Source organism: Palaemon carinicauda, chromosome 5 (assembly GCF_036898095.1).
Source record: "Palaemon carinicauda isolate YSFRI2023 chromosome 5, ASM3689809v2, whole genome shotgun sequence".
In the NCBI taxonomy this organism is placed as follows: Eukaryota; Metazoa; Arthropoda; class Malacostraca; order Decapoda; family Palaemonidae; genus Palaemon; species Palaemon carinicauda.
Genome location: NC_090729.1, coordinates 157772385 through 157785602, shown reverse-complemented (window position 1 = coordinate 157785602; position 13218 = coordinate 157772385). Strand labels below are relative to the sequence as shown.

The 13218-nt window shown below is 37.7% G+C and overlaps 1 protein-coding gene across 1 annotated transcript in view; it reads left to right on the top strand.

The window, feature by feature from the left end:
- The window catches only part of AGO3 (Argonaute 3), a 431904-nt gene extending 420547 nt beyond the window's left edge, over positions 1–11357 (top strand). Inside the window, exons 20-21 of the mRNA XM_068374249.1 lie at positions 434–541; positions 10854–11357. Of these exons, the coding sequence (XP_068230350.1) occupies positions 434–520 (87 nt within the window). The 3' untranslated portion in view covers positions 521–541; positions 10854–11357. The remainder of the gene's footprint in view (positions 1–433; positions 542–10853) is intronic.
- Positions 11358–13218: the final 1861 nt, after the last annotated feature.

Below are 13218 nucleotides of genomic sequence, written 5' to 3'. Positions count from 1 at the left end.
TTTTATTATTATTATCTCTTGCTATTGAGTTGTTTTGTATAAATACACTAAAAACTTTTTTCCTGAATCTGACCTCCTGAAAGGAGGTTGCGTCTTATATACCCGTGCGTCGTATAAGCTGTCAAGTACTGTAGACCCCAATGCTACCCGAAATTTATCTATGTTCTTGGGGACCTCCGAGCAGTTTTGCTCAGCCTGAAATCTTGGGCCACAGGAGTGGGACGTGAATATGGTGCTCAAAGGCTCATGCATTTTCACTTTAGCTGTCCTTGTTTCACTCTCTAGATATCCAAGATTTAAAGCTTGCTACATTAAATCTTGTATTGAATAGATGCATAACCAGATAGATTTCTTTACAAATTATATTTGATGAGAGACCGTAGTATTATGATCTGTTAATGTATTTGTAAGAATTTTTTTTTTTATATTTCAGTATGCACACAAGTTGGCATATCTCATTGGTGAGAATGTACGAAAAGATCCGGGTCCAGAACTGGCTGACAAACTGTACTTTCTCTGAGGAAGCTCATTTTCAAGAAAGGTAAGTTTTAACTAAATCTTGAATTCAAAAATCATATGAATTTAAGGTACTGACCTACAATGATGATCTAGAAAAAAAAATTTGTTCCTACACTAATACAAACCCTATGCTAGTTGTAGGGATTATCTTTCTGCAAAGTTGGAAGACTAGCAATTAAGACTTTTAAGCGAGGTGGCAACTACTGAACCCTCTAGTTAGCGGGGAGGTTGCTAGCTACCCGTCACTCACACACCAGTGTGTCTGAGCCACTTTTTCTTTTGGCTTTGACGAGAACGGACATCTCTCTGTTTCTCAAAGACTTGGCCAATAAATATACTAATTTTTTTCTCTTTCAGGTGTGCGTGTTGCTTCTTATCGTCCATCATGCAGACATGTCCATGGGCTGGAGAACGCTCTTGCAGAACCTTCATGTCCTACGTTGAGACTGACCCCCATTCATTGTGTCTGACCTGCAGAGGACAACGCTGTGACCAGGAGTGTAGGGAGTGGTCTGCAACTCGGTGATAGATTTGGGTGTTGGCATAAGAAGAAGTCCAAGAGAGATTCCTCACCTATGGGGTCTTCCTCAAGGGCAAAGAAATCTCTTTGACATCTTCCTTGACCCCCCAGTCTCTTCCCTGCTCGCTCATTCTCTTCTGAGGATCGGTCGAGTAGTTGAATGGACTAGCTAATTCCATGACAACCCCAGGACTCCAGGGACATTGCTGCATCCCATAGAAAAGCAACTTTGCTCCAGTCCTCGCAGAAATCCTTTTTTCTCTCTCTGATGTTTTACAGGTTTGGATGTCGCTGGGTGTTGCAGGGCCCCCTTCAAAGGACGTCTTGGTAGAGCTTCTAAAGCATGGGTCCCAGAGAATACCTCCTCTGGTGTCCTCCAAAGTAGTGGTTTTTTTCTCCCACGAGTGTTGTGATCAACGCCCTTGTTGTCTGTGAGGCCCATCTTTTGCCCTCCTGCCCCATTTAGTCCTGCCCACCGATGAGACCAGCACACCCTCTCGCCACCCCAACACCGACCTTCTGTGCTGACAACGAGAATTCTCGCAACACAGGATTTCTTCATCTTCCAGTGACCGTAGTCCCCTGTACACGTCCAGACGTTCAGCCTCGCCTTCTGTCAGGAAACTATCAGATCCCAGTCCATCTGTCTTCAAGGAAATATCTCTGGATCATACATGAGAACAGGCAATACCAGTTCAGGGTGCTATGCTATGGGATTTACACAGCACCTTAGCTATTCACAAAAGTGTTCGTCCTAGTGTCATCTTCGGCTCACAGGATCGACATTCGACTCCTAAAATATCTCGACAATTGGCTAATCATAGCAGACTCGGTGGCAACCCTTCTTCAGCACCGAGACAGACTGCTCAAATTTTGTCAGGATCTAGGAATTGCGATAAATCTCGAGAAGTCATCTCTGCTTCCATTCCAGAGACTTATACCTTGGTATGATTTTGGACACCGAAATGCAGAAAGAGTTTCCATCAGACGACAGAGTACACAGGCTAAGGAAGATAGCAAGCCCATTCCTCTGATAAGATCAGCATCCAACCCAGCAGTTATTGTGTCTCTTAGGTCGCTTGGCTTCCCTGGCGCATCTAGTGCCCAACGGCCACCTCAGAATTTGATCTCTCAAGTGGCAGCTGAAATCCAGGTGGAGTCAGCACACCAAATCCCCGGGTACATTGGTTCCTATGGGACTAGAACAGCTGACAGACCTTCCATGGTGGGTGGCAAACGAGAACCTCTGCCAAGGGACATACCTTTCGTCCCTACCTTGGAATTGGTGCTCTATACAGATGCATCCAAAGAATTGGGGGCCCCACATGCTGCACCACATAGCCTCACGCCTATGGTCCAACACATAAATCTTTTAGAGATGAGGGTAACCTTCCTAGCCCTCCAACAGATCCTTGCGGGTCACTCTGCAGTGCTGGTGAGCAACAACACCTCAGTATTGCCTAATGTAAACAAACAAGGCGGTGCCTTTTTACAGCCCCTAAGCCATTTAGCAGGAGAGATGTTAAGATAGACAGAAGACAACTGTGTATCATCTCACTTCATTCCAGGCAGAATGTTCTTGTGGGCAACCTGAGGAGAGCAACTCAGAATAGTGGTCTTTGAATCATCTGATAACCAAAAAAGTCCTTTCCTTGTGGGGTTCCACAACTGTGGATCAATTAGCAACATTCCTGAACTTCAGGGTCCTGCTCTACTGTTACCCAGTCCCAGACCCTCAGGCTCTCTGGCAAAGTGTATTCCAACAACGTTGGGACAACATCAGCATGTAAGCCTTTCCCCCGTTCTGTCTGATGAGAAGGGCACTCAACAAGACCAGAGCATCCAGCAGTCTATCCATGATGCTCATAGCTCTGTTATGGCATCACGCAGAATGGTTCCCAGACCCTCTGCAGCTTCTGACGTAAATCCCATGAGAACTCTCTCCACAACAGGATCTACTCAAACAGCCCCATGTGAATATCTTGCACAAAGCAGTAGCTTCTCTTCGTCTTCACACTTGGAGACTATCCAGTATCTCCTCTAACAGAGGGGCTTTTTGCAACAGATTGCGAAAAGGATGTCTGGATACTTATGAAAATCCTCTACTTCAGTCTACCAGGCCAAGTGGACCGTCTTCTGTGGTTGTTCTTGTTGAAGGAGTATCTCTCCCCTCGATGCCACAATTCCAACAGTAGTGGAGTACCATTTCTATTTTCTGGAGAAAAAGCTTCTCTTGGTCTGGGCTGTGAAAGGCTACCGCTCAGCCTTGGGTCTTGCCTTTAGACTGAAAAGAGTTGATCTTTATTATTCGTTGGAGTTGTCTTTTCTAATATGAAGTTATGAGCTTACTTGCCCTCAGTCAGAAGTTGGACTTCCTCCTTGGGAGGTGTTTCGCGTCCTTCGGTCTCTGATGGGTGCTCTCTATGAACCATTACACCAGGCAGCAAATCGCCACATCACTTTGAAGACCGTTTTCCCGCTCACTTTGGCTTCAGCCAAGAGAGTTGGTGAACTTCATGGTCTATGCTACGACATTGCCCATTCAAAGTGATGAGGGGAGGTAACACTCAGCTTCGTCCCCGAGTTTATTGCTAAGAATCAAAATCCATTTGCGGATCCTAGTTTCGGGCCCTTCCGGATGGGAAATCTTCGTTCTGTAACCGATGACCCAGATCAACTGCCCAGAGAGTGGCTTAGATATTATATTAAACTCACCGCAACAGCTCACTCTCAAGTGTCTGCACTCTTCATGAGCACAGGGAAGGTAAAGAGGAGGATCACAAAGAACACCATCTCTGCATCAATTCACAGGGTCACTGACCATGCAATGATTCCCGGCTCTCCTGCTTGTTGACCTAGAGCTCATGACGTCAGGGGCGTAAGTACGTCCTTGGAGTTTAAACATATCTACTCTGTAATGCAGGCACTACGAGCGGGTGTATGGAAACGTCGGACGACCTTCACCGCCCACTACCTGCAAGATGTAACCCAGAGGAGCATCAAGATATTCTCCATTGGTCCTGTGGTGGCTTCACAAGTAGTTTAGAATTCCTCAGGCTCCTTGATGGACAAGTAGCAGATGGTTGAGAGAATAGGTTACCCCTGATTAGTCTGTGATGAATGTGTAAGAATGACTGGCTTTCTTTCTTTCATCTTCCCACCTCTGTAGTAACAGCATCATGGGTCCTCTGCAAGCTGGCCTTGCCTATCTACAGGTAATAACCATTTCCCTTGTGTAACCTAGCATAGAATTGATACTTGTTACATCCCCGATACTCCCCGCGAGGTGGATACTAGGAAACATCCATGTTAGATTAAGATTCTTATTTATTGTGGAAAAATCTTACCTAGACAGTTACATTGCTAGTATCACACGCACACAGGTTGCACAGGCTGTTATCCGTGTGTTGCACAAAGTCTTAGTAAGGTGTCAGGGCTTTTCTCAGTTATGTGCCAAGCACAAATGGGAAAATTCCCAGTCAAAGGCCACGCCAGTTGGTCGAACCTTCACCCTCCTAATGGGTGAATCATCCCTATAAATAGTGTACAGTTTGTATAAGTGTTTGAACAAATGACAAATTTTAAAGTAATTTGTATTTTTCCTAACGATACAAACCTGTACGTATTTTTACAAATTTTCTCGCTATATTGGCCCGCTGACTGCGGCCAGATGTAGCGTCCAGACTGCCTAGTGTCCGATTGCCACCCACGCCCCAGCTTTACACTACACCATAAAATATGATGGAATGCCCAGAGAGCTGGAAAAAATAGGTTAACAATCAAGAATGAACTGGGCACTGGGCACCACCCCATGATTTTATATTGGGCAAGGGAACCCAGCTTAGAACTGCTGAACTTAACATTATCTTCTCTTGCCTTGAGCTTGCCGAATAAATGGGTAGTATGACTTTGGATTTAATTCTGGGGAAAATCGCCAATCTATAATAAATAGTTCTATCCTCTTTAAGTAAGATTTCTTCAAGCCTAAGTAAGCTTTGAGAACATTAGGGGAGAAAAAACAATACTAACAGTACTATTATAAGCTGGAGCGTAAAACACTCTCTGGGAGGAAGTGTATTGAAAAAGATCAAAAAGATAAAAAAATATTTTAATCAATAAGAGAAAAATAAAAAAAACAATGATAAGAAAATACAGGCCTTCAAAACCAGGTGACATAGATATCTCTAAATATTTAATATACATATATATATATATATATATATATATATATATATATATATACATATATATATATATATATATAATATATATATATATATATATATATATATATATATATATATATATATATGTATATATATGTATATATATATATATATATATATATATATATATATATATATATATATATATATATATAAAAGTACATAACAGTGTATATATTTGGGCTAGAATCAAAAGTAATTTGGCAGGTTACTTAGTTACTCAAAGGTTTCTTCTGAGCCATCATTTTTTAAGTGATATTTCATCACAGCTGCTCCAGAGTCTTCACAATAATATTCAGTCCCGTCAGATTTACTCACGCTTGGGATTTTCTTTTCAATATGAAAATTCAATTTCTTGCATAATGCATTACGTGGCTTTCAAAGGCAAATGTACTTTTATCTTTTTTTCTTTGGTATACTGGACAACATAAACATTCTACAGGAGCTAAGTCGCTCTATGATTTGCACATTACAAACTACACTCATACAAGCAAGGTATAGGTCTCTTGATTATGTTTACTTGTATTTTATAAAGTGCAGTTTGAATGTTTTAGGGGGGAATTAATGACTGGAGATAGGAACTTTAGCTACCTTGGTTTTGTTGGGTCTCAAATTTTGCAAAGAGGTAACTAAAGAAACCGAATGGTGCACTATCTTATTCTCAACTTAATCAATTGAGGACAGCATGGAATCATCAAGAATAATTTTAGTCTCTAAATCTTAACTACATTGTTTGGTGTTGAAGTTATATATGAGGAACATTTCACTTCTTTACTAGAACGCATCAGTCCCTGCATGGAACGATCCATTGAACACATTCTTGAATCCTATCCACTGCAACTGTTAACTGAATTTTCTGACATCTCATCGTGTTTAAGACACTCTACACTTTGAGAAAAGGAGGATTCTTCTTGGCCTGGGCTTTTTTTTTTTTTTTTACTACAGTTCAGGTTTTGTTATAAATCTACTTTATCTTCAAAAACCCTATTGGGTGTAGGGATTTTTTGTCAGCCGCCTGCTAAGAAAACAAAAAAATTAATTCTGAAAATGATGGACATGAGCTCGCTAAATTACAACAGAAATACTCAATAACAAAATACAAACAAAAATTTAAAAATTTAGATAATTTTTATTTTTTCTACTCACCACCATCACTTGTCTCCCTAGTAATTTCTGCCTGCAATCAAAAGTGACTCAGACACTATTGTGTTAGTGAGAGGGGGAGCTGGCAATACCCACTACCCCTCACTACCCCCCTCCCTGCTAACTGGCAGGTTTGATAGTTGCTACCTCACCTAAAGTCTTAATGGCTAGTCTTCCAGCTTCGCCAAAAGATAATCCGTATAAATAGCTATAGATTTGTATCGTTAGGAAAAAAATACAAATTACTTACAAATTTGTCATATTTTAAAATTTTTTTTTAATTAATTAGATAATGTTAATGAAAGGAAGGTCATTTGATTAGGTTAGGCTGAAACCTCTACAAACATGCAAAGCTTTGGCCTTTATTTGAAAAAATAACATTTCAAGATACTGCACTGTACTGAAATTGAAAAACAAGACTATAGCAGATATAATCCAAAGACTCAGAAAACCTCATATTGTATGTAGAGATGGATCACACCAGAAGCTGATGGCTAACACAATAGAATGGCCTGCCTCAGTCCTTTAACCACTGCTGTTCAGTCTATATACTAATGATCAACCCTCCCCACCAAACGTCCGGAGATTTATCAATGCAGTCGATCTGTGTTTGGCCATACATACCGCCACCTTTCAAGAAGCTGAAACATGACTATTAGGTGCCCTAGAGCAGCAGATAAGGCAGAACTATGACAAGTGGTCTCTAAATCCAAACCCCTTTAAGACTCGAGTATGTGTATTCCACTTGAGAAACTGGGAGGAGCTAGAAAATCACCAGTTTCTAGTGTTCCTAGGGGTAACACAGGATAAAACTTTATTTGCCACCCATATGCAAAATCTTCGAGGGAAGGTTGGCTCTCTCAATCCTCTGCTAAAAAAGTAGCAGGAACCAAATTTGGAGGCAATGCTCACACACTAACAACAACTTCCTTGGCCCTGTGCTACACACCAGCCGAATACTGTGCACCAGTGTAGAGAAGATCATTGCATGCCAAGAAAATAGGTCCTATGTTCAATTAGGCAGGCAGAGTCGTCACACTCCCACAAGCACCCTCTACAAACTCTTTGGTATTAATTCCTCCTCCCCCCCCCCATTATCAAGAGGCATACAACAACAAAAATGGAAAAGAGCAAACAATTCTTGGACTCAAGACACCCATTACATCCTCTAATTCCAGTTCCAAGTAGACTTGGGAAAGAGCTTTGCCACTGTGGAAGGACTGCCAGCCCAAATACCAGTACAGAGTGATAGAATGGACCAATGGAGGGACAGTGGAGAGGAGCTTACCCCACCAAAACAGTGCAGGACCCCACTGAAGAAATTGCTGTTGAGGCACTACTTCCCAGACATGATTGCTGTGCTCTCAACAGAGCTAGAGCTGAAGTGGCCAGAACAGGTAACAGTCTAGTTAAATGGGGCCTTAAAACTGACCTATCTTGCAAAAAATACCCAGACCATCAATCATATTCTCCGTTCATGCCCACTATCTCATAATTTGGACAACTCTAGTTAATGTTAGTGGAAGAACTTCAGTAGTTGGCGGTTTCATGATAAGCTTTGGCGACTGAAATTTGAATGTTTTGTAGGAACATCAATATTATTACAAGCCAAGCTGCATCCCCACTTTAAAAAAACAATGCTACATGGATTAGAATCCTTATCACAGAAAAGAATCTAAGAAATAGAGAATAAACTATAACAAAAGAAATGGAGAATAAAACTTCATTATTAAGCATCATTTTTATACAGGCCTTGGTTGTTAAATGATTACGGTGCAATGAACAATAATGGGATCAGTTAACTCTTAATGCACTGCAGTATATTTATTACATTGGTCAAACTGGAACAAGGTAGACTAGTCAAAGCATTAGAATAGGTTATAAAATTGTACACATTTGTGACACTAGTACCTAACTGTAAGGGGGGAAGATACGGATACAGGACTGGCTAATAAAAATACCTAACCCTCCGTGTAGGGCTGAAAATCTTGTGCATAAAACTTGTACCTCTAATGATGCAGGCTTGATGTAGGAGAGGCCATGGGAGTAACTCCTGACATGAAAAAAGAAATTACTTTGCATTCAGTTGCTGAAACACTAGGTTTTTTGTTTTTGATTTTTATAAGATGCCAAGATCCGATTTAATGGTAATGAACATAGAAAGAAATTCTAATGAAGTGTTTCACAAGTACAAAAAAGAACTCCAATAGTTATTTACGTTCATTCATCTCTAATTTATTAAAGCAGCAATCCAAGAAATCAAATAAACATTATGATGTCCTTAAAACAAAGATAATGCTAAACTGATCTATTGTTTACTTATGGCCATTTCGAATGTTTGCAGGCTTCATGAATTACTTTTCATCTCTTTTACATAATCGGAGAATTCATATTTAAGGCTTTATCTTTATTTGAGAATAATCAAAGACAGTTTTCTTTTTTAACTGAACCATGAACTCTAAATTTAAAAAAGTGTCAAAATTTAAAGAAATGGTTCAGCCTTATATGATTAAATTCGACTAAAAATAACCTTTGTATATAAAACCAAAATTTCTAATTCTTTTACTAAAATGCCATGTTTAGTAGATCAAATTGATATTGATATAAGGAGTATGATTAATATAATCTCAATAAAAGGCAAGAACTATTTGAAAGGATAGATTATATCCAATGATATAATGATATCTCTATAACAGAAAAACCAAAAGTAAACACTGTATCTATCAATAACCAAAGTACTTTAGATTGCTGTAGCCCTAAAGATAAGCGATGTCACTTAACATTCACCCTAGCTATGTAGGTAGTTGTCTTAGTCAAGTTATAAGGAAGTGAGATACAGGCTCAAGTTAATGTGGAATGCCGACCATTATTTGTTATACAGTAAATGCTTGAGGCTTCAATTATATTTGCTGAAGCAGGAAGTTGCAAGTTAAATATACCCCACAAAACAAAGAGTGAAACTAGTTTCTCCAATTGCAGCCTATCTGTAGTAGTAAAAACAAACTGGTGTATCCCCCAATTAGGAAAGAAAACCATGTCTTGCTTGGGCAGTAAAAGGAAGTACAGTGCTGAGCCTTATTCAGTGCAATAGCGGATGCCGGTCTTACTTTATCATGAAAAGTAATTATTAGAAAAGGAGGAAAAACACCCTCTAAATACTGAACAGTCTACCCAGGCTCACAAAATTAGTTATTCTCATGGAAACTTGAAATATAATTTAATCAGTAACTTAAGACATCCTCTCTGTCGTGATTGATGCGTACTGCAATCTTCTTGCTTCCCTACTTACTGTCATTATTTTATCATGATTTTACTACATAGAAACCACATAAGGTCTTGTCAGATAGCATATGTTGGATTTTTATTTTATATGTTATACTTAAGGATGAACGATGTAAAGTCAGAACCGAGGTATATAGAACCATAAAGAGGGGCAGTATTGTTTTTTTTCTTTCTTTCTTTTCTTTTCTTTTTTTAATATTGGGCTGCTTTCCATAGTTAGCCCCTCTGCATTTTTACCTAAAATTAAGAGAGTGGCTATTAGTGATAATTTGTTGTGAAAGATCATATAATATATGTGTAAGTAGTTGGTTGTGTCCTTTATTTAATAATTTATCACCAGATAGTTGTAGGGTAATTTTTACATTAATTTGATAACTATATATTAACAGATAATTGTTTCTGCCTTAAATTCGAAGCAAGTTTGTTTATTTTATTACTTTGAGACAAAGTTCCTAAAAGAGTAGTTAAAGTTCATTCATTTCCATTTAACCTGTTACATCCACATGCTCTATGTGTAGGAAAAAGATCTATTGTTTGAATATTTTAGTTAATTAACAATATTAGATACAACCTGCTATCTTATGAGCTTCCAAAAAATATATGAGCTATAAGATTACCTTTATGAATTTACAAGAGATATTAGGCTTGATTATGTATATATGATATATATATATATATATATATATATATATATATATATATATATATATATTATATATATATGTATGTATGTATGTATATGTATATGTGTATGTGTATATATATATATATATATATATATATATATATAGATAGATAGATAGATAGATAGATAGATAGATAGATATATATATATATATATATATATATATATATATATATATATATATATATATATATATATATATATATATATATATATATACATATATATATATATATATATATATATATATATATATATATATATATATATATATATATATACTGTATATATATATTGGTGTAGTTGACAAAATGCAATTAAGTGGCTGTATAAAAATTTTATATTTGGGTAGAGCCACTGGAATTTGTTAGTTTTTTATACAGTTATTTAAATGAGAGGATATTTTATGTTTGAAAGCTTTGATTTTGACTTTTTTATCTTGTTGTGCATTAACTTTTTAAACTATCTTACTTTCAAGGAGGAAATCAGAGGACTGCATATGGTTGCAATCCATACTTTGAAGGTTTTGCATCTGAAGATAGGACACCTTTTCTCCTGTTCCTAAGATAATTATAATTTTGTTTTTGTATAATGTAATGGTACATTATTCATTTCCTTTTTGCAGTGGTGTAAGCATTGCTATTTCTTTATTGTTGTACAGCTGTTTTCTGGAATTTTGAGGTCGCTTACCAGTACAGTACTCATAAATTGTTTTCTGTTCTTAGTTTCAGTACTGTTTATTAAGATTGTTAAGGTCTGTTGTCTCAAGTTATATCTTAGTCAAAATATCCATAACCAAAGTTTCTTTGCATAAAATTCATGAGATCTATATTGGTTAAATATGTTGAAAGTGTTTAGTGAGCTAAGTTGTTTTTATATGTAACTTTAAAACCACCTGTAACTTAATACAATTGTACTAAATATTTGGGGGAAGACAAATTTGATTGTAGCTAAGCACAACAATATAGGCTATAGTACAGTATTAACTTGTTTTACTCAATTGAAAGTTTACATTTTCTTTTGCTACTGAAGGGTTGTATATGCTTTTTTGTTCACAATTATACACGACTGTTTTATGGTAGGACTCAAAGGTTTAAAAGCCTTCTGAATGCTCAAAATTTAATGAGTGGTATAATTAAATTACAATATGCAAGATAAACGTGTTCAATGCCTGGTATTTTGTCAGTATCATTCATTAAAGGGTTAATTTAATCATCTTTGGCCTTTAAATGATGAATGTTAATAGAGGATCTGACTTGTAAGGTTTTTGGACACATTTGGCATGCAATTACACATACAGTACCTCAGTTAGCTTGAATTTATAACCCAAGGAAGGTTATCAGTGTAACAACATGTAGCAAGAGGCCAATTTAGTTTATCCATCCTGCATCAGGGGTTGCCCATCACCATATTAAATCGTTCCATGCTTTTAATCAGTTCATAAGTATTTTACTTTGTTTATTTATGTGGAATTTTTTTTTTTATTTAAAATCTTTTTATTTTCCAATTCACAGCTTTTTGTTTTAACAGAATGAAAAATATTTATGTGGAATTTTTTTTTTTATTTAAAATCTTTTTATTTTCCAATTCACAGCTTTTTGTTTTAACAGAATGAAAAATATATGTGACTTTTACATTCATTCTTCCAAATATACACACATACATACATACATATATACACACATATATATCTCCAAAAACCACCCAAATTTTAACCACACTGGGAACCTCCTGTTATGTCCCATTGTTGGCAACACTGCTGGCTAAACTGGCAGTTCACTCACCTTGAAATGTAAATGACTAGAGCGTTCTTTTGAAATTTCCAATTCCTTTTAACTAAAAGAGCCTTCTTTTTTCAGAGTTTGTTGGTTCTTGTGTAACACCAGTTACCTTATTGGTGTTTTTTGTGTGATACCCCTGTGTGGATTATCATTAATGTGAATAATTTTTTGTGAAACTCGGCTGAATTTTTTCTGCATAATGGAATCTCGAACAATTCTGCCATGATCCTTTTGAATCTGATCTGGAACTGCCTTTCTGTTGGACTGGACACTTTGTCGAGGGTGTAAAACAAGGTGTTTGTTGGTTTCACCTTCCGTGGTACGTATGTCGGGCTTTTTCTGATAGCAAATGAGTGCTTTTGTTCAACATCTAAATCCTTATATAGCAAATGGCTCTTAAGAAAAGATTGTGTGGTTAGTGTTGAATATCTTGTATTTTGAACTTCGGGCTCCAGCTCTTCAGCTTCAGGCCCCGGAGTTTACAGAGTCAATAGCCATTCCGTGTTAGAAACAACACTAGGTTGTGGTTATAACAAGTACTTCCACTTGTTTCAACATTTCAACTATCTTTTTGAAAGGCTTGGTATTTTCATCCCTTGCTGTTGCTGTTCATTTTTGGCTCCTTGTCCGTGCCCCCTATACCGTATTTTACTCCAGTAGAGTCTAACGTTTTTTTAGCATAGGTTTATTTCTCATGGAGGTCATGGTGGGTTTCTGACTTGGCAGGTACCTGACGATAAGTTACCATGCAAGTCCCCTTTTGATCTCATAACAGCTCTGCAGAGCATTTAAGTAAAGGTAGGGGATCAGCAGTAGGCGCTGGTCTAGTATAGGTAGGCGTCAGGGCTCAGCTTGGTGTATAGGGAGTTGATCACTTTGGGTTAGGTTTTTGTCTGCAGTCCACTATGGTGTTAGGCCCAAGGGCACTAAGTCTGCTCATCAGTTGTGGGAGCCATCCCCCTTTAACTAGACTCTTGTCATTAGGTTATTGGTTGCTCGAGTCAGTTGTTGGTTCCCGTCTCTGGCAAGGTCTTGATCAGACCCCTCTTCTTTAATGCACCT